Source organism: Lytechinus variegatus, chromosome 9, assembly GCF_018143015.1.
Source record: "Lytechinus variegatus isolate NC3 chromosome 9, Lvar_3.0, whole genome shotgun sequence".
Classification (NCBI taxonomy): Eukaryota; Metazoa; Echinodermata; class Echinoidea; order Temnopleuroida; family Toxopneustidae; genus Lytechinus; species Lytechinus variegatus.
The window spans coordinates 11,726,334-11,748,664 of NC_054748.1; the positions used below are offsets into that span (position 1 = coordinate 11,726,334).

General features: G+C 35.9%; 1 protein-coding gene across 1 annotated transcript; it reads right to left on the bottom strand.

The window, feature by feature from the left end:
- Nucleotides 1-4,989: 4,989 nt before the first annotated feature.
- LOC121421807 lies at nt 4,990-19,155 on the bottom strand. The gene is made up of 4 exons (XM_041616607.1): nt 19,104-19,155; nt 17,578-17,919; nt 16,718-17,242; nt 4,990-5,036 (listed from the first exon to the last, which is right to left on the bottom strand). The coding sequence occupies exons 1-4, from the start codon at nt 19,153-19,155 to the stop codon at nt 4,990-4,992; spliced, it is 966 nt and encodes a 321-aa protein (XP_041472541.1).
- Nucleotides 19,156-22,331: the final 3,176 nt, after the last annotated feature.

Below are 22,331 nucleotides of genomic sequence, written 5' to 3' on the forward strand. Positions count from 1 at the left end.
TTAGGTTTTCAAGATGGCATCTGGCGGCCATTTTGGATTTATGCAAATTAGCAAAATTGCCCAAACGGCAACTTTGGGCAACCAAGCTGAATTTGTTCTAGGACCCCATAGGAACACGAATCAAGAAAAAAACTTCATCGGAAAGAACATTTCTAGGTTGGTGTATTGAGCCTATGAGACTGTCAAATCGACTATTTGGTCTGTATTCAAGAATAAGCTTCGTGCCGATGAGACGAATTCGTGTAGACATTTCCTTAGTCTTCCTCAAATCGTATGCTGCCTTTTCCAGCTCGTACCGCACTTGTTTAAGTTTTTGTGGTAGGTCTATGCGAATCGTGATAGCTGACTTGGATCTCGTTCGTTTCAGCGAATCGTGGTATGCACTAAGAACAGCATCGCGATCAAAAATCGTCACGAATCGTGCGATAATAAAACAAAAAGTTTTGCAGAGCACTTTTTAAAAATCAATTTGTAAATCAAACAAAATAATGAAAGTACGATTTCTGAGCTGAAATATGTTTTCCATGTTGACTTCAAATTTTGATAGTTCAATCTCCATATTGATATGTAAATCACCTAACATGCAATGCGAGCGCGAAGCGCAAGCGGTTTTTTTTATAGTGACATTAAGGATTTTAAAAATCATTTTCCTAGGCTTCCCCTCATCTTATTTTATTCACTCGTCTTCCTCTTTTTGTGTTTCCCCTTCTTTTTTCTCCTCTCTTTTCCCTTTTTTCTTTCTTTCTTTTCTTTATTTCTTTCTTTCTTTCTCCCCCTTTTACTTTTTTGCTCCGCCAATGGGGGAGGGGGTGGGCCCCTCGGGCCCCCTAGATCCGGATATAAACAATGTATAAAAAAACAACTGATAATCGATAATAAATCTGAATTTCTCTTTTCTAACAGTTTCAAAAGCTTTACCATGAAGACAATCAATATCAAGATACTGTAAAAACATTTATCTAACCCAATCTCTAAACTGATCATTGTGTGATCGATACGATATACTAAATCAATATCACATTTTCTAACCAAAGAAATAATATCTGAAGATATCAAAAAATAATGTTTTCTACATTGCTTCAATGGTGTGGGCTGTCTCCAAGTATAACATTTTGAATTTGGATTTAACTGACGCCATGGATCAACTAAATTAACTAACTGACAAAAACTTTGGACCAGGTTCCAATCACCACAAAGGATTTTATGAGGATCATCATACTCCAATAAGATATTTTCTATATTTAAATTTAGGGTCATTTTGCCCATACAATGAAATCAATGGAAAAAAACAGATTGAATAAGCAACATAGTTTCTATCAGTATCGCATTTTACTCCCTTAATAACAAGTTGTATGTTTTTATCAAATAATATAGCATTGCATTAGATGATTTATATGAGAAAAACCTTCCTCCCACTCCTTTAAGGTGTTTTCTTCCAAATCCTTTACAAAATGAGTGTCCTGTAAACAATTTTCCTTTTCAAAAAATGAAATATATAATATGAAGGAATAATTTCATTCAACATCAACTAAAAAGAGTATAATACAGATAGTAAAGACATTTTTCTGTAAAAAAAAAAAACTCTATTGAAAAAAGGGGCTTTTAGAAAATACTGTGGTACAGGTTTAGGTCAACACTATCTTAAATGCATATATTCAAAGAAGATTTCCTTGTTGTTTGAATTATTCACAATCTACACCTTTTCGCCTAAAAATAATGTGATTTTTCTAGGGGAGGGTGTCATTTCTAACAACTTCTGCTGGTTATGATGAAAAAAATCGCCGTAGGTAAAAAATCCCTTTTTCAAAAGGAAAAAGCCCTGTGGCAAAATTTAATGTGCTCTTTTTTCAAAACTAAATACTGTTCTTGAAGTCCAACATAAAACATTTCAGGATGGTCACAAAAGTAATGTCAATAACCTCAGATGATTTATCTTTTTAAAGGGTGTCATTTTTAATAGCTCCTGCTGGTTATGATTTTAAAAAAATCCCATTTTTCAAAATAAAAATGTGCTTTTATTCGAAATTAAATACACTTTTTAAACTACAACATAATAGATATTAGGCTTGAAAATCACCTTTTTTGTGTTCTCACGCCTTGCGCCCACCTAAGCTATTATGTAGCAAAGTTCCCTTCTACTGACAGGCGAACCCCTTCCACTATCATGGCTAGCGACCCTCTTCTACTAATAAGACTAGCGACCCTCATCTACTAATACAGCACGTCCCAAAAAAAATGTCCCTCTGATATGCGGCTTAATAACTTCCAAAAATAAAAATTATTCTCAATGAAATGTATGGATATAGGAAGCCCATCTCATGTTCTAACTTCTATAAAAATTTCATTGGTCTCACTTCAGTGGTTTCGAATACACAGCCTATTATGTAACAGTGGTGCTTTTCAGCCCATTCCAAGTTTGTATGCATGCAACACTGCTTTGTGTTCTGCACTTTCTTGCATATCAACCCCCTTTGACCATTCTGACCAAGGAGATATCACCTCTATCTCCTTGTTCTGACCAAGGAATTCCCTGATCTGACCAGGGAAATCTCCATGATCTAACCAGGCTCATCAAATCACAACCTTGAGCATGTTCAGAAGGGCAAAAACAGTATTTGACAGTTCATTTCATGTTTGATAGACGGGAGATGCAAAATGATTGAGACAACGGGTCATGTCTGTTTCATGCATAATTCTAACAATACTGCATTTTTGTTTTCATTACTTTTTTTTAGTTAATTAGCTACTGAAGTCAAGTTCAATAATTTAGTGTAACTTTTTAAAAGAAAAAAATCAAAATTTTCCTTTTCGCAAAAGGTGATTAACTTGTGGATTCCCCCTTTTTCAGCTCATTTTACTCATCCATCATTCACATTTTCTTTCAAGTTGGTGCACTGATTCCCCTTTTTAATCATCAAACAAACTTATTTTTTTATGTTTCTTGTCCTTCTGAACATGCTCATATCCCTGCTCAGGTCCTGGATGTAAGAAGGGGGGTTAACATGCCATAGACAATGAAGAAATGCATCAATGCTGCAAACTTGGAATGAGCTAAAATGCACTATTGTTACGTAACATAGTGTGTATTCAAAACCGCTGAAGCGCGACCAATGAAATTTTCAGAGAAGTTAGAACATGAAATGAGCTTTCTACTCATGAACATTTATTTGAGAATCCTACCACATTTTAGAATTAATTCAGTCCTATGTCAGAGGGACATTTTTTTGGGACGCGCTGTATAGCAAACCCCTACTACACTGTAAAAATGAATTCCTAATTTAGCACTTACAGTGCTTGTATAGTGACTACACTACTAGTGCTGATTTTCTAGTTATAATTTAAACTAGAAAACCAACACTCGCAGTGCAGTCACTATACAAGCACTGTAAGTGCTAAATTAGTACCTCATTTTAGTGTACTATTATGACTGGCGTCCCTTTTCTACCATTATGACTGGCGAACCCCTTCTACTATTATGACTGGCGACCCTCATCCATTATCATAACTGGCGACCCTCATCCATTATTATGACTGGCGACCCTCATCCATTATTATGACTGGCGAACCCTTTCTATACTACTATGAATAGCGACCCTTATCTACCATTATGACTGGCGAACCCCTTCTACTATTATGACTGGCGAACCCTCATCTACCATTATGACTGGCGAACCCCTTCTGATATTATGACTGGCGACCCTCATCCATTATTATGACTGGCGAACCCCATCTACTATTATGACTGGCGACCCTCATCCATTATTATGACTGGCGAACCCCATCTACTATTATGACTAGCGACCCTCATCTACCATTATGACTGGCGAACCCCTTCTACTATTATGACTGGCGAACCCTTTCTACTATTATGAATAGCGACCCTCATCTACCATTATGACTGGCGAACCCCTTCTACTATTATGACTGGCGACCCTCATCCATTATTATGACTGGCGACCCTCATCTATTATTATGACTGGCGAACCCTTTCTACTAATATGAATAGCGACCCTCATCTACCATTATGACTGGCGAACCCCTTCTACTTTTATGACTGGCGAACCCTTTTTAGTATTATGACTGGCGACCCTCATCCATTATTATGACTGGCGAACCCTTTCTCCTATTATGACTGGCGACCCTCATCCATTATTATGACTGGCGAACCCTTTCTACTATTATGAATAGCGACCCTCATCCACTATTATGACTGGCGAACCCCTTCTACTTTTATGACTGGCGAACCCCTTTTAGTATTATGACTGGCGACCCTCATCCATTATTATGACTGGCGAACCCTTTCTCCTATTATGACTGGCGACCCTCATCCATTATTATGACTGGCGAACCCTTTCTCCTATTATGACTGGCGACCCTCATCCACTATTATGACTGGCGAACCCCATCTACTATTATGACTAGCGACCCTCATCTACCATTATGACTAGCGAACCCCTTCTAATATTATGACTGGCGACCCTCATCCATTATTATGACTGGCGAACCCCATCTACTATTATGACTAGCGACCCTCATCTACCATTATGACTGGCGAACCCCTTCTAATATTATGACTGGCGACCCTCATCCATTATTATGACTGGCGAACCCTTTCTACTATTATGAATAGCGACCCTCATCTACCATTATGACTGGCGAACCCCTTCTACTATTATGACTGGCGATCCTCTTCCTTTATTATGACTAGCGACCCTCTTCTTTGATTATGAATGGCGACCCCCATCGTTGATTATGACTTGCGACCTCTGTGAACAAAGCCCCTTATGAATAGCGACCCTTATGACTATTATGACTAGCGGTCCTTATAACTAGCGGGTAGTAAATTCAAATTCAAATTCAAATTCAAAATTTATTGATTATAATCACAAACATGTTGGATTGTTCTCAAAATTATACAATGAAATGTATGACCAGTGGTCCTTATGACTGGCGTGTGGACCCCATCCTGAAGGGGCCTTTCATCTTTCTTCATTCGTGGAGTTCTTCACTTTCTTCAGAGCCAGGTATTCTTTGATCTGTAAAAGCAATTGATAATGATAGCATAATAATCGATTGATAACAGGAACAATCTTTTTCGTCTTTGAATTATACATGGCAATTATTACTGATGCAAGGTCAGATAGATAGGCTAGATTAACAAGTAATTTTGGGTTATTTTAATACATGACAGAGCGCTTAATGGGGGGAGCATATGACCCCCCCCCCCCCCAAAAAAAAAAAACGGGGAAAAGGAGAAAGGGATACGTAGTTGAGGAAGAAGAAGACAGTATTATATCATACAGTGGCGTACGCAGGAGGAGGGGGGGGGGGGTTAGAGGTATTCAAACCCACCTTTTATTTTTTATACCCCCACCCCTCAAGAAAATGTTGAAGATCCTTCTTTTTTCTTTTTTGCTCGTTAAATTTTGTGTCGGGTGCGAAAAAATGTTGAAGACCTTTTTTTCTTCAATTTTTTTTGGGGGGTACGAAACGACCTAAATTTTTTATGGTGAAGAGATTTATCAACATTTCATTAACTTTAATGCACCCCCATTTTAAAAATCCTGCATACGCCACTGATATTATATATATTATATTACATAAATATTTTTTCACAATTTAATGAAACAAAATTTTATTAGGGCCTATGTGTCATCACTCCTGGCGCTAGCATTGTCTGTTTAATGGGATAAATAATACTGTTCGGGGGGGGGGGTTAAATGATACTAAAACACCCTGTTTTTAAGTCAATATACCCCAATAAAATATATTTCCTCGCACTTTGAGCTTTTATTTTTTATGTAGTGATATATGCTTCTTTTTCATGTCTTCCTAATATGATTAAAGTAAGGTCTGTAAATTAAAAAAAAGCTCAAGTCCGTGCTAAGGTTCTCATTATTGGATTGGTGAGATATTTCTGCTCTTAAATAGCCAGTAATTTGTCCCTTTTCTGGTCTGAATATCAAAAGTTTCAGTTAGATCGCGCTCACTGGCATAATTTGGTCAATGAAATACATGTGGTCTTATGCCCTTATTTAGGTCTCAATATAACAAAACTTAAGCTCGCGCTTCGCGATCGCAATATTTAATTAGTGAGATACGTATAGCGCAAACAAAAAAGACAGCAAAAAGTGCTTCATGTGTTAAGGTGTCATTCAAAAGAAAATTTTTTAAAAATCGGCATGCGCTAGCAGGTGCTCGCATGAGATGAATGATGAGATAATGTACATATGCTCTTTGTGAAATACTAAAAAATAGTCCTTGAAATGTCCCTGTTTGGGGTCAATATATGCAAAAATTTCAGCCTGTGCTTGGCGCTCTCATTGTTTGTTTTCTTTCAAGTGAGAGAGATACTTATCATGATCACAAAAAATTGCACATAATGACCCCCTTTTTAGGTCCGAGTATCAAACATTTTAGCTAGCAATTAGCCATCGAGTTGTTTGATCAGTGAGATCATGGACCTACTAATCCATGGTGATATGTCCTTTTGGCACAGTCCTCAAAATGTCTCTATTAGGCCAGTATACCTGAATATTGAGTGCGTTTCGCGCGCGCCAGCTAAGGGAGCTTTTGCTATATAGTGCCCCCTGTTGCACCCACAAATGTAATAACGCCCACAAATGTAATAACACTTTACCCACAAATGTAATAACGCCCACAAATGTAATAACACTTTCCCACAAATGTAATAATTTCACCCACAAATGTAATAATGCACTTTACCCACAAATGTAATAATTTTTGATCGCCCACAAATGTAATAAATTTGAAGGGATTTTTGGCAAATCCGTTCTGAACTAAAATCGTATAGTAATGCGTTCATATAGCACAAAAGTGCAAAGTCTCTTTTCCTGACCCGGTTAATTAACAAATTATAATATAAATCCAAAGTCTTTATTCCAGACCCGGTTGTTTCAAAAATTATAATATAAATCCAAAGTCTTTATTCCAGACCCGGTTGTTTCAAAAATAATAATATGAGCCTAAAGTCTTTATTCCAGACCCGGTTGTTTCAAAAATTATAATATAAGTACAAAGTCTTTTTTCCAGACCCGGTTGTTTAAAAAATAATCATATGACCCTAAAGTCTTTATTCCAGACCCAATTGTTTCAAAAATGATAATATAAGTCCAAAGTCTTTTCACCAGACCCGGTTGTTTCAAAAATTATAATATAAATCCAAAGTCTTTTTCCAGACCCTGTTGTTTCAAAAATTATAATATAAATCCAAAGTTTTTATTCCAGACCCGGTTGTTTAAAAAATAATAATATAAGTCCAAAGTCTATATTCCAGACCCGATTGTTTCAAATATTATGATATAAGTCCAAACTAAGATACGATAATGATGTTCCGGTGGAATAAAAATGAGAATCGAGCCTAGTCTTCTCTCCAGACCCAGTTAATTAAAACTGGTGGAATCAAAGTCTTTGTTGTTGTTTTAAATTATACTGAACGTATTGTGAATATACGCGCTATGAGTAAATTGAGAATCAAGCATAGTCTTTTCTCCAGACCCGGTTATTTAAAACTAAAAACTAAAACCCTATAGTAATGCCTTCATATAGCACAAAAGTCCAGTCTTTTTCCAGACGCAGTAGTTTCAAAAATTATAATGTAAGTCCAAAGTCTTTTTTCCAGACCCAGTTATTTCAAAAATTATAATATAAGTCCAAACTAAGATACCATAATGATATTCCAGTGGAAAAAAAAGAAAATCGAGCTTAGCCTTTTCTCCAAACCCTGTTATTCAAAAATTGTAAATAACAATACAACAACAACAAAAACCGTATAAAGACCCCATAATCTTATTAATGCTGGATAACATGGACATATAGCGTAGTCTTTCAGCCAGACCCAGTCATTTGTTTTTCAAAATAAGGCTAAGAGTAAAAATATAAATAACTCCAAATCTAATACCAAGCAATCCTTGAACCTAAGAACATGTTTTTAAAAAGAGGTTTAGAATGTTGTCTTTATTCCAGACCTAATCATTACAAAAATTACGAAATAAAATCTTCTAACATAAGACCCTATCATATTCTCTTGGAATAACATGAGTTGTAAAACGTACTCTTTCCTCCAGACCAGGTTATCTAAGAAATGAATTAAAAAAGAAAATCAAATCTAAAACCAATTTTTAAAATTTACACCCAGTAAAAAATATGTCTGTACCCCACACCCAGATTACTAAGATCCCTACAAAACATTGTAATTATGCATTTGCAAAGAAAACGTCCATTTTCCAGACTTGGTTATTATTCAAAAAAATAAAATTGTCTAAAACAAATACCCAATAATCTAACTACTGTGGAATAACATGGAGATCGATTGTAGACTTTCCTCCAGACACAATTATTTCAAGAATAAAAAACAATAAAACCCAACCCCCAACAACGAATCTAAGAACCAACAATCCTCCAAATTAAGACCAAGTACAAAAGCACATGTTTAGAGCGTTGTCTCTATTCCAGACCCAGTCATTTACAAATTAATTCAAACAATCTTAAAAACATAAGACTTTGTCATATTCTTATTCCTGTTGAATAACATTATTATTATGCTTAGACCTTCGTCTAGACCTAGCTATTTATAAGATAAACAAATATTGAAAAAAATCAAAGCTGAGACCAATCTTTAAAATTAAACCCAGTTAAAATGCTTGGGTTTAGAGAGTTGTCTTTACCCCACATCCAGTTCTCTTTAAATACAAATTAAGCAAAAGATTAATCTAAAAACTTAGACACCAGCATCTCCCAAACTATAAAACCCTGTGATAAGGCATACCGTAAGTTGGTATACAACTTGTTTTTGTTTGATGGAAGTGAAATAAATAAAATTGAATTGAATTGAATACCACAAAAACGTCAAATTAATAAAAGGTGTAAATATTCAGATCTGAATGGTACGCGCCTTAAAAACCCAAAATAACAACAACAACAACGTTATTCTACATCAATGATATTGTGGCGTCTTTGTTAATATAGTTTGTCTGTTTTTATCGTTTCTAATAATTTCCTATTTTGAAATAACTGCATGGGTCTAGAGCAAAGACTACACCATATTTAAAGACTGGGCGTTGTGCGCCTGTAATCCAAGCTATGTGGGGAAGTTACAAATTGATGCAAAGGTTCGAGGTTCGAGCCCTGGTCACGTCTTTCGGATGGTGACGTTAAAGGTCGGTCCCAGACGTAAATAATCATATCTGATTGAGACACGTCTGACAAAACTCAAACACACACACACCCACACACGTTTGCCCCCTGGAAAGATTAAACCTCAAGATGGACCTGAACCCCACCCGCATACATTCGTAATTCCGAAGCTTCGTAATTCCGAAGGTTCGGTTATTCCGAAGGTTCGTATTTCCGAAGGTTCGTAATTCCGAAGGTTCGTCAATCCGAAAACGAAATAAGGTTCGTAATTCCGAAGGTTCGTTAATCCGAAAACGAAATAAGGTTCGTAATTCCGAAGGTTCGTCAATCCGAAAACGAAATAAGGTTCGTTAATCCGAAAACGAAATAAGGTTCGTTAATCCGAAAACGAAATAAGGTTCGTTAATCCGAAAATTAAATAAGGTTCGTATTTCCGAAAATGAAAAATTATTCATTTTGGTAACAAAAACGGTGTTGTCATTACAAGATTACACGATATTATGCAATGACGATCGATGATACATGCATGTGTTGTGGCCAAAAGCATGTATTTCATTAAGAATAGGCGCCCTGATCAAGCATAGGCTAATTTCGATTTTATCTGAGCAATTGCTGCCTAAGCAAATGGTTTAAAGATGCAGGGGATCAAGTGTGTTGGTCGCGTGCGAGTAACCTCTACATAATAGGATTTGTATTGGAGGGGATGTCATTTTTAATAACAGCTTCTGCTGGTAATAAAAATAAAAATAATACTATAATAATGATCCTTGTGAGATGTTGAAAGCGCGAATCGCAAGCTCAAACTAGTAGACATTTCATGTAACAAGACGTGAACTTAAACATTCTGAGCATTTTTTTAATCGTGAGAAAGATGTGTATCTTTCTAAAGAATTAACTCGAGGGCGAGCTGTAATTTGTTTATATAGTGACCTAAGTAATCTTTTAAGGACTGCATTTAGTGACTCATGAATAGAATATATATCTCACGAACTAAATAATGAGAGCGCGAACCGCAAGCTTAAAATTTGTGATATTCCACCTGAAAACTGGACATTTTATATTTTTTTGTAACCAGGAATAGAATGAGTTCCTCAATAAACAATACTTGATGCGAGCGAGAAACGTGAGCCAAAATTTTCCGATTTCCAACCTGAAAACTGGACATTCTAAGCATTCTTGTTTAAAAAAATAATAGCTGGGAGAACAGTTTTCAGAACTGAATTAAGTGGCTTCCCTGGGTAAATAATATCTATATCATTATTATCATTCTAGGCCTACATGAAATTTCCAAAAGTTTGAGCACGTGATTCGCTCGCAACATCTCACAAGGATGCCCTTTTAACAGTAATTGACCAAAAAGGCGAATTTTACATCTTCAGATTTGATTTCTTTCCCCCCCCCAAACCGCTTGCTCGCTACGCTCGCAGAAATGAAACGTAAATATATAATTTATCAATCAGTGATCACTTAATTTTTTTTGCTCAATTCAATTACTACAAAACACACAACCTCTTTACACAGATGATATAATCTCATGGTGAAAATATACGTTTGCACCAAATTGCCCCTATTGGTCCCTTTTTTGGCTTTGCCCCCCCCCCCCCAAGGAATTATATTCCGCCGCCACTGGTTGAAACACGCATCGTCTTCATGGCTAACTGCAAAAAATTCTTTAAATGTCCCCTTTAGATCAGGTCAGAGCTTGTATATTTAAAATTTCTGTTTGCGACCTTGCTCGCAGTTATTATCTAAAGTTAGTTACATAGGCATTTCGTTTTGAAGATCACAAACATATTGCCCATCATATTAAAAAAATATATAGCTCGCGCTCGCATTATTTAAAAAGGGTTTATCATGTTATTACATATTTACTTTATGTTATAAGTATAAAGCTAATTATTGACTGTTAGGACTACCCTTTCAAAGAAACAAACAAAAATCAACTTTAAGCTGCCGATCGAGGAAAATGTGGCTGAAAAAAATATTGCCCCCCCCCCTATTTGACGAAAGTTGGATCCGCCGGGGGGAGGCAGGGGGGCACTTGCACCCCCAAAATGAAATAAAAAACAGGGAAATGAATATTTTCCAAAATGAAAAAGTTCCTTTTTCAAAAATAAATATGCGTTTTTCGTGTTTTTTCGAAATTAAATACTCTTTTTAAAGTATACAAGTTAAGTTTTCAGGCTGGAATATTGCAAATTTGCGCTTCGCACTCTCATTCGGTTGGTGAAATATGCATCCTAAAGAGGTCACTAAATACTTTCTTTAACAGGTTCCTTTTCTGGTCAGTATGTTTAAGCTGCGTTTTGCGCTCGTGTTAATTTTTTAGTTAGATGCATATCTTTTTAATGACAGCAGAAATCTGCTCGGATTTTTAAAAACTTATTTTCATTTTTTATTGAAATACCCTAAAGTTTTAGCTTGTGATTCACGCTCGCAACACCTCGCAATTACGCCATTTTAAGAATAATTGACCCCCAAAAACGTTTTACAACTTCACCTTTGAATTTATTTTACCAAGCCGCTCGCTCATTACACCTTCTCCCGAAAAATAAAGCCTAAATATACGTTTTGCCATAATAAGAAATCACTTCAAAAAAGGTTTTTCTCTACTTAATCACTATCAAACACAATGACTTCAAGCAGATGATAATCTTAGGGGGAAAATATCACCAAACTGTCCATTTTGACGTATGAGTTTCATTTTTTGGCTTTACCCCCAAACGAAAATTCGTTCGGCCGCCCTTGCCTTCCCATCCTCATAACAATTGAACGGCAACAGTGTCCCCCGCCCCCTCCCCCTTGCCTCTGCTTTCCCGGTTTTCATTTTTCGGATTAACGAACCTTATTTCGTTTTAAAAATATATCTTAGGCCACTGAGATTATTGGAATTGTAACTAATAAAAAAAAATGCTGAATATATTACAAATGGTGCTTGGTACACTGAAAATTTAAAGTACCGAAGAACTTGTTAAAACTTTATCCCCTCTTGCTAGAATGATTTTCTTTTATATAATATCTCATAGATCGTCGATCAACAACCTTATCGTTTACGGGAAGTAATCCCCATATTGTGTGCTGATATCTTATTCCTCAGTTTTTTGTTTTATATGTATTTAAAGGTTTTTTTTTTTTTTTTTCATAAAAAAGGAATGAATATACAAGAAATAACAATAATAAACAAGTGGAATGCCTCTGACCGTCTCACCTGCATCACGCGATTCAACATAGCAGCAGTGCTGACTTTGAAAACTACTATAACTCGCACAAGATGTTAAGTGATACTTGGTTACTCTTATTTCCACGTTTTATGAACTAGACCAATACACTTACAGAGATAGGATGGTAATTCAACAAATACCCCAATGTGGCCAAAATTCATTGACCTCACATGACCTTTGACCTTGATCATGTGACCTGAAACTTGCACAGGATATTCAGTGATACTTTATTACTCTTATGTCCAAGTTTCAAAAGTCAGATCAATAAACTTGCAAAGTTATGATGGTAATTCAACAGATACCCCCATTATGGCCAAAGTTCATTGACCTTTGACCTTGGTCATGTGACCTAAAATGCACACAGGATGTTCAGTGATACTTGATTACTCTTATGTCCAAGTTTTATGAATCAGATCCAAAACCTTTCTAAGTTTTGATTGTAATTCATCAGATACCCCCAAATCGGCCAAAGTTCATTGACCCTAAATGACCTTTGACCTTGGTCATGTGACGTAAAACTCATGCAGGATGTTTGGTGATACTTGATTAACCTTACTTGCAAAGTTATGATGGTAAGTCAACAAAAAAAAAACAATTCGGCCAAAGTTCATTGACCCTAAATGACCTTTGACCTTGACCATGTGACCTGAAACTTGCCCAGGATGTTCAGTGATACTTGATTACTATTATGTCCAAGTTTCATGAATCAGATCCAAAACCTTTTTAAGTTTTGATTGTAATTCATCAGATACCCCCAATCGGCCAAAGTTCATTGACCCTAAATGACCTTTGACCTTGGTCATGTGACGTAAAACTCATGCAGGATGTTTGGTGATACTTGATTAACCTTATGTCCAAGTTTAATGAACTAGGTCTATATATTTTTTAAGTTATGATGATATTTCAAAATCTTAACCTCAGGTTAAGATTTTGATGTTGATTCCCCCAACATGGTCTAAGTTCATTGACCCTAAATGACCTTTGACCTTGGTCATGTGACATGAAACTTTAATAGGATGTTAAGTAATACTTGATTAACCTTATGGCCAAGTTTCATGAACTAGGTCCATATACTTTCTAAGTTATGATGTCATTTCAAAAACTTAACCTTAGGTTAAGATTTGATGTTGACGCCGCCGCCGCCGTCGCCGTCGGAAAAGCAGCGCCTATAGTCTCACTCTGCTATGCAGGTGAGACAAAAAGAAGTAATAAAAATAATACTAAATAAAATTGTTACCCTACTTCTCATACAGTGGGTGGCAAAAATAGTCAATCATGACTTATTGCCAAATAAAAACATGGAATGGAATGGTTATCCCCTCTTGTTAGAATATTTTTCTTTTATATAATATATCATAGATCGTCAATCAACAACTTTATCGTTTTCGGGAAGTAATCCCCCTATTGTTTACTGATATCTTATTTCTCATTTTTTTCATATGTATTTTAATGTTTTGTTATTTAGGTGTTTTCAAAGAAAAAAGGAAGGAATATACAAGAAAATATTTTTTTAAAGGACAAGTCCACCCCAACAAAAACTTGATATGAATAAAAAGAGAAAAATTCAACAAGCATAACACTGAAAATTTCATCAAAATCGGATGTAAAATAAGAAAGTTATGGCATTTTAATGTTTCGCTTCATTTCACAAAACAGTTATATGCACATCTCGGTCGGTATGCAAATGAGGAACTGATGACATCACTCACTCACTATTTCTTTTGTATTTTCTTAAATAAAATATGAAATATTTTTATTTTCTCGTCATTGTCATGTGAAATGAAGTTTCATTCCTCCCTGCAACACGTGGAAATTTATTATTTTAACATTTTGTGCTTTAGGCAAGGAGGTCCTTATCGTCAAATTCGTAAAAATTGAAATAATGTATAATTCAAACAATGAAAACCAAAAGAAAGAGTGAGTGAGTGACATCATCGACTCTCTCATTTGGATGTAGCTGGCTCGTTCATATAACTATTTTGTTAAAAATAAACAAAACTTTGAAATGTCATAACATTCTTATTTTACATCTGATTTTGATGAAATTTTCAGCATTGTGCTTGTCTGACTTTTCTCTATTGATTCAAATCAACATTTTTCTGAAGAGGACTTGACCTTTAATGGTTGCAGGGTCTTTGTTTTGTTGTTGTTGTTGTGTTTTTAATGACTTTTATAACTGGGTCTGACAGAAAGACTACGCTACATTTCCATGTTATTCAACATAAATAGGATCGTGGGTCTTTGTTTTTTTATAATTATTACAATTTTTGAAATAAATGGGTCTGGAAAAAAGACTTTGGACTTACATTATATTTTTTAATTAACCGGATCTGGAAAAAAGATTTCGCATTTTTGTGCCATATAAACACATTACTATAAAGTTTCAGCTTTTAGTTACCGGGTCTGGAGCAAAGACTATGCTTGATTTTCAATTTACCATTAGCGTCTGGAGAAAAGACTAAGCTCGATTCTCATTTTTATTCCACTGGAATATCATTAATGTATCTCATTTGGGACTAAAATTATAATTTTTGAAATAACCGGGTCTGGAAAAAAGACTTTGGATTTATATCATGATTTTTTTAAACACCCGGGTCTGGAAAAAAGATTTTGGATTCATATCATGATTTTTGAAACAACAGGGTCTGGAAAAAGACTTTGGACTTGCATTATTGTTTTTCGAACAACCGGGTCTGGAATAAAGACTTTGGACTTATATAATCGGGTCTGGAATAAAGACTTTTGGCTCATATGATTATTTTCTAAACAACCGGGTCTGGAATAAAGACTTTTGATTTATATTATAATTTTTGAAACAATAGGGTCTGGAAAGAGACTTTGGATTTATATTATAATTTTTGAAACAACCGGGTCTGGAATAAAGACTTTGGGCTCATATTATTATTTTTGAAACAACCGGGTCTGGAATAAAGACTTTGGGCTTATATTATTATTTTCTAAACAACCGGGTCTGGAATGAAGACTTTTGATTTATATTATAATTTTTGAAACAACAGGGTCTGGAAAGAGACTTTGGATTTATATTATAATTTTTGAAACAACCGGGTCTGGAATAAAGACTTTGGGCTCATATTATTATTTTTGAAACAACCGGGTCTGGAATAAAGACTTTGGGCTCATATTATTTTTTTCGAAACAACCGGGTCTGGAATAAAGACTTTGGACTTATATTATTATTTTCTAAATAACCGGGTCTGGAATAAAGACTTTTGATTTATATTATAATTTTTGAAACAACCGGGTCTGGAATAAAGACTTTGGGCTCATATTATTATTTTTGAAACAACCGGGTCTGGAATAAAGACTTTGGGCTTATATTATTATTTTCTAAACAAACGGGTCTGGAATAAAGACTTTTGATTTATATTATAATTTTTGAAACAATAGGGTCTGGAAAGAGACTTTTGTTTTATATTATAATTTTTGAAACAACCGGGTCTGGAATAAAGACTTTGGGCTCATATTATTATTTTTGAAACAACCGGGTCTGGAATAAAGACTTTGGGCTCATATTATTATTTTCGAAACAACCGGGTCTGGAATAAAGACTTTGGACTTATATTATTATTTTCTAATAACCGGGTCTGGAATAAAGACTATTGATTTATATTATAATTTTTGAAACAACAGGGTCTGGAAAAAGACTTTGGATTTATATTATAATTTTTGAAACAACCGGGTCTGGAATAAAGACTTTGGGCTCATATTATTATTTTTGAAACAACTGGGTCTGGAATAAAGACTTTGGGCTCATATTATTATTTTCGAAACAACCGGGTCTGGAATAAAGACTTTGGATTTATATTATAATTTTTGAAACAACCGGGTCTGGAATAAAGACTTTGGGCTCATATTATTATTTTTTAAACAACCGGGTCTGGAATAAAGACTTTGGATTTATATTATAATTTTTGAAAAAACCGGGTTTGGAATAAATACTTTGGACTTATATTATAATTTGTTAATTAACCGGGTCAGGAAATGAGACTGCACGTTTGTGCTAAATGAACGCATTACTATACGATTTTAGCTTAGAACGGGTTTGCCAAAAATCCCTTCAAATTTATTACATTTGTGGGTAAAGTCATTATTACATTTGTGGGCGATCAAAAATTATTACATTTGTGGGTAAAGTGCATTATTACATTTGTGGGTGAAATTATTACATATGTGGGTAAAGTGTTATTACATTTGTGGGCGTTATTACATTTGTGGGCGATTATTACATTTGTGGGTGTAACACCCCCCCCCCCCCATGTCGTGACTCAAGGTACGCTACTGTCTACAGAACAACTTTACACAAGCTGGAATACACATACCTTTTCTTTTACGCCTCAGATTTCTCCAAACGAAAAATGCCACAATGATGGCTACAACCATAATTCCTATCGGAAAAGCAATTTTAAGTGCAAGTAGATTTGTAGAGCCTGTAGACTTGTAACTTGGGACTTCAGATTGATGTTCAGTCTTGAAGAATATAACTGAACTGTTCGCAAGTCCACCAACAGACAATCCTTCAGCCACACAGGTAAAGACAGTACCATTCTTAGTCTCATTCACAGACCCTGTCATCGTCAGCATCTGGTCAAACGTTCCGTCTTCTCGTTCTTCGATCGTAGACGTCAGGTCGTAGTTCATCCCTACGTAGATTCCGTTAGTCGTCCAAGAGAGAGAAACATTTGGCATCGCCCCGTTCACCAAGCAGTTCAGTTGGAAAACCGTCTGTTTGTCAGTCATAGGGTAGATGCACGGTGTTTCTTCATAAGCTGTAGATTGGTTAAGATTGGTCAAGTCTTCGCATTGCTCGATGGTGACGAAATTCGTGTTTGTGGTGTTGGCATAAACTGCAGGCGGAATAGATAAGAAATGAAAAATAATAAATATAGATAGACAGATGGATGGATGGATAGGCCATGGACCTTCCCCAATTTGTCTTTTGTAAAGGCTCGAACCTTTAGACTGTTCCGAAATTACTTGCATTTGTTAAGTTTAATTATTGTTATATTGTATATAATTTGATCATGTAATGTTTATTTTGTTTATGTTTATGTATTTTTAAATCGTGAACTAAACCAAACCAGGCGTCACTTGGACTCTAGCCCTCAATATCCATGTTATGAGAAAACCACAATTATCTAGACGAAAAAAATCTTGTTCTTGATGATAACAAAAAACTCACCATATACCGTGACTTCAGTGCAATTCTTATATGAACCTCCCGATGCTATATCAGACACAATACAGGAGTATCGACCACCATCTTTCATCATAACAGGATCGATCAAGAGAGAATAGTCATCACTGATGTTGAAACGCCCTTCGTCAACGCCCTTACCACTCCGTTTACCAATGTCAAAGTACGTGTCCAAGTGAACAAGTGTGTCCCCTGCGGGTTCTTCATGGCCATTCTGGTATACCCAGTATATCCCATATACAGCATAATTGTACTGGCATGGTAGGATAGCTCTGGAGCCGTTAAGAAGTTGAACAGATGGTTTTGTGCCAACAGCGGAAGCATCAACTGCATATTAGATTAAAACAAAATAATAATTTAAGCAACTAATTTACAAACAAATTATTGACACTTGGCCACAACGAAGGTCGTGAAAAGGGATGTCCGATCGTTACACCACTACTGATTCCAATAATGCCATTAACCATAAAAAAATGTATGGGTGGATTCCATTGGTTTGCAGTGGAATATAGGAATTTATTGTATTTTGCAACATCATCATTTTGATTGATAAATCAATAGTAACACATTCGTTAATGGCGTATAAATACATAACGTCATGATGGGGGGGGGTATTTAAAAGGCTACTACTGAAAACATTTTTTTGTTGAATAAAAAAAAATGGGCGAACGAATGGAAAAGAAAAGAGGTCGATGATACATTTTCCGTTTTAATACTAAATAAGTTAAAATAGCAAATTTTCGAAGCCTCCTCTCTTGTCATGCTGGCTACTTCGCATCGAAGTACAATTACGAGTACGTCACAAGCCCTGTATATGTTAGCCCCCCCCCCCCCCCCCCCCTCCGCCTTTGAAGTGTAGTTCATGTGCAGAAACTAGGCCCAATTTGATTCCCCCTATTAATATCTCCCTCCCCCGACATGAATTCCACAACAACCATCTATAAATCATTAAGTGTTTTCATTGCACACGTTATCTAAACGAAAAAAATCTTTTGAATTATGTTGTAGATTTTTTTTACTTGTACTTCTTAAGTTTCTTACAAGTCTATGAATTTTCGTCTTTTTGAATGTCTTTTTCTATTTAACAGAATTTGCAATATATTCTAATAAATAAATATATAATGGCAGCATCATTTTAAATGGCATAAGCAGTATTTTAAAGTTACAAATATACACTTCTATTGACAATTTTACCTGAGTTTTTTTTCAGAGCCACGTTCAAAATACCCTTCGCTGTAATGGAATTCGTACATGTAGCTAATCGCTATAATGATGAACTCATGTACGACTGTGTGATTATACTTGCCGTCATTGGTTCATATTAGGTCTAAAAAAGATTATTTTAATTCTCTCCCTTCAGTAATACATTTTAGCGGTGCATTCCTTATAGGCTTTAATTCTTGGGCACTTTGGAGATTAACAAAATACGTCTTGCTTCAGGGTGTAGTACTATAAACAAGAGAAAAGTAACTATTACAGAAATGAATCAAAGGGAAAAGATAAAAACTTACCTGAAATAATCACCGATATCATCACCAAGAGAATGGGATATACAATCACCATGGTTTTAACTTTATTAACTTATAGAGTGTGGAAAAAATAAAAATGAATGTCAACCTGACCTAACAATGTTATGAAGAATAGTCCTGAGTGTTGTGAGAGCATCTCGTGTCTGATGTGATTACAGACAAAGGAGATTTAAATACTGGCGTGAAGATTGCAGTCATATTATATATACACAACAATGTGCCATGTGACCAGCCCAATCACAAATAATGATTTTTTTTCTTATCTTTATTTTTATGAGGGTTCGCGTGCAATTTGTTCGCGTGTAGCAGGTGATATTTGAAGTGGTAAGCGTGCCATCATTAATGGGATCAACAGGCGGGGGAGCAGGGGGGGGGGGGCAAGCTGCCCCCTGGCAGATTTCACCGGGAACATAAAAAACGGGAAAATAGAAAAGGAAGGGAGAAAGAAAGGGGAGGGAAAGGGGAAAAGGAAAGGAAGAAAAGGAGAGGGAAAGGGAAAAGAAAACGAAGAAAAGCTTTTATAATGGAAAAGGAAGGCAAACGGGAAAGGGAACGAAAGAGAACATTTGAGAAAGAACAAATCATTATGAAATAGGCTTATGTAATGCAATAACATGATGGGAAATAAATTAAAAGATGACAATGTGGCAAACAATAGCGGGAAACGAAGGGAAAACAAAGAAAAGGGACAAGACAAAAAACACTTAAGTAGACGACCGGGCTGCCGAGGATTGAATGCAATCACTGCATGTCGTACATGCGGGGGTGGGGTGTCTTGGTTCCACACCCCAAAGAAAATAAAAGAAATTTTAGGAGACAACGTATAATGAAATGAATGGAATCAATGAAATGTGTTATTTGCCGAATTAATGGAAAAATCTATCACATAATTAGAATGTAATTTCAATATGCAATTTTTTAAAACAAATTTTCCCACATTTCTATGTTTTGCCCCCTCAAAATATTTGGTTCATTACGCAACTGGGTTGAATAAAGGTGTTGTGCAAAAGTTATACTCTGTATATACCCGCGATTTGATTAAGATAGAGGCAATCTGCGAGGTTTAAATCACTATGATATCAAGAAATTATGGGGGCTCCGCCGCGTAGCACTGCCGCATGAGTATAAAAGGGCTGGGCCCCAAGAGTTCTACAACCAAGAACAACAAAAAGGAGGATGAAACGCAAAGGGTATGATTTTATTTACTGAATATGATGTCAAAAAGTATCTCAAAGTTAGATTCTCATGAAAAGTTGCTTTTTTCTTCACTCGCTTCGCTCGCTCGGGACTTTTAAGCAGCTTTTCAGCACATGCGCCATACTGCGCCCCTCGTTTTTTTGTACTCTCTCTCGCTACTGCTGCAAAGAATCCTGTTCACTGTGGCGTACAGACCACAAAAAAGGAATGGAAAGACTACATCTCGAGAAGAGCAGGAAGAGTGAAATCTATCATTTTCTGGATATCATGTCAAAATCTATCACAAATTTGATTTTTGTATTAAAAATGTCAACTTTTGTTTTTTAACATAAATTCTGCCCGATACGCAAAATATTTGGCTCTCTCAAAATCGTCGCCTCATTACAGCATAACGAAAAAAAGAGTATCTTTTTTTCCAGGAGACGTTGACGCCTGCGTTCTTTTACATAGTACCTTATTTTGATACTTTTGGGGCGATGCAGGTCTTTTCCACGTGGAGATTCGTTTTACTTTTTCTTCCCTTTAAGTTCCATATTAAACATCTTAGGAAATGTTTCATGAAACACTCATTTTTATTGATAAATTTGTTGCGAGTCAAAAAGATACAAGAATTTCAGTGGCTTAAAACAAATGGTGAAAATAATGATTTCACGTTGGCCGTACGTTATCGATCGGTTCCTATTAGTCTCCTTATCATTCTCTCAAAGTATTTTCCTTCATCCTCTCCCCCATCCTAATTCTTTATTGATTTATCATCTCTACTTCAATCTTTTCACATCCTCGCTCCTCTCTCTCTCTCGTTATTTCTTTTACTTTTCTCTCATCTATACGTTCCCAAACTCACTGGCGGATCGGGGGGGAGCAAAGCCGGTCCGTGCCCTCCTTTTGAGAGGCACAATTAAAATTTGTAATGTAAAAATGCTGTTAAAACAAAAGTGTGCCCCCCCCCCCCCCTTTGAAAGTAAAGACTTTTTTTTGCTTGTCATTTTTTTTGTGTGTGAACGAAATGTCTTCATTTTTGGTTGAAAACTTTATCTTCGGGAAAATGAGCCCCCCCCCAGGGAAAATCCTGGATCCGCCCCTGCCACCACTTATATAAAATTTCTCTCAAAATCTTCTCTTTGCACCCCCCCCCCCTATATTCCATCTTTACCTGTATCTCTCTATCTTGTCTCTCATTTTGTCACCATTCTCCTCTCCTTGTCTAGGTTTCCTTTCCCTCTCTCATTCATTCTCCTTTTCATTGAAATAATATCCCGATCTACTGTTTTTATTAGCTCCACTTTCTGTCATTCATTTTCTATTAGTCACCATTCTCCTCTCCTTGTCTAGGTTTCCTTTCCCTCTCTCGTTCATTCTCCTTTTCATTGAAGTAATATCCCGATCTTCTGTTTTTATTAGCTCCACTTTCTGTCATTCATTTTCTATTAGTCACCATTCTCCTCTCCTTGTCTAGGTTTCCTTTCCCTCTCTCATTCATTCTCCTTTTCATTGAAGTAATATCCCGATCTTCTGTTTTTATTAGCTCCACTTTCTGTCATTCATTTTCTATTAGTCACCATTCTCCTCTCCTTGTCTACGTTTCCTTTCCCTCTCTCATTTCAATTTCAATTTCTCTCTCTCAATACTATCAACCAATCAATAATAATTCAAAATTTACTTTCTCTCCACCTCCGCTCTCTCTCCCTATTCAACTTCACTTTCTCCTTTCTGTTCATTTTCCCTTGTTCGTCTTGATCTCTTTCTTCATTTTCACACTCCCTATCAACATGCATCTCCAAATTCCATTCCATTGACATTATAATGAAAAACAACAGAAGTAGTGACATCATCGACTCTCTCATTTACAAATCAGTGTTGTGCATAATTGTTTAAGAGGAATTTTTAAATGTCATAACTTTCCTATTCTACATTGAATTTTAATACCATTTTGAATGCCATGCCCGGGGGGCACCTACACTGGCGAGTGGATACCATGCGCGACCAAAAAAAACACGTAAAAAGGATATGTAT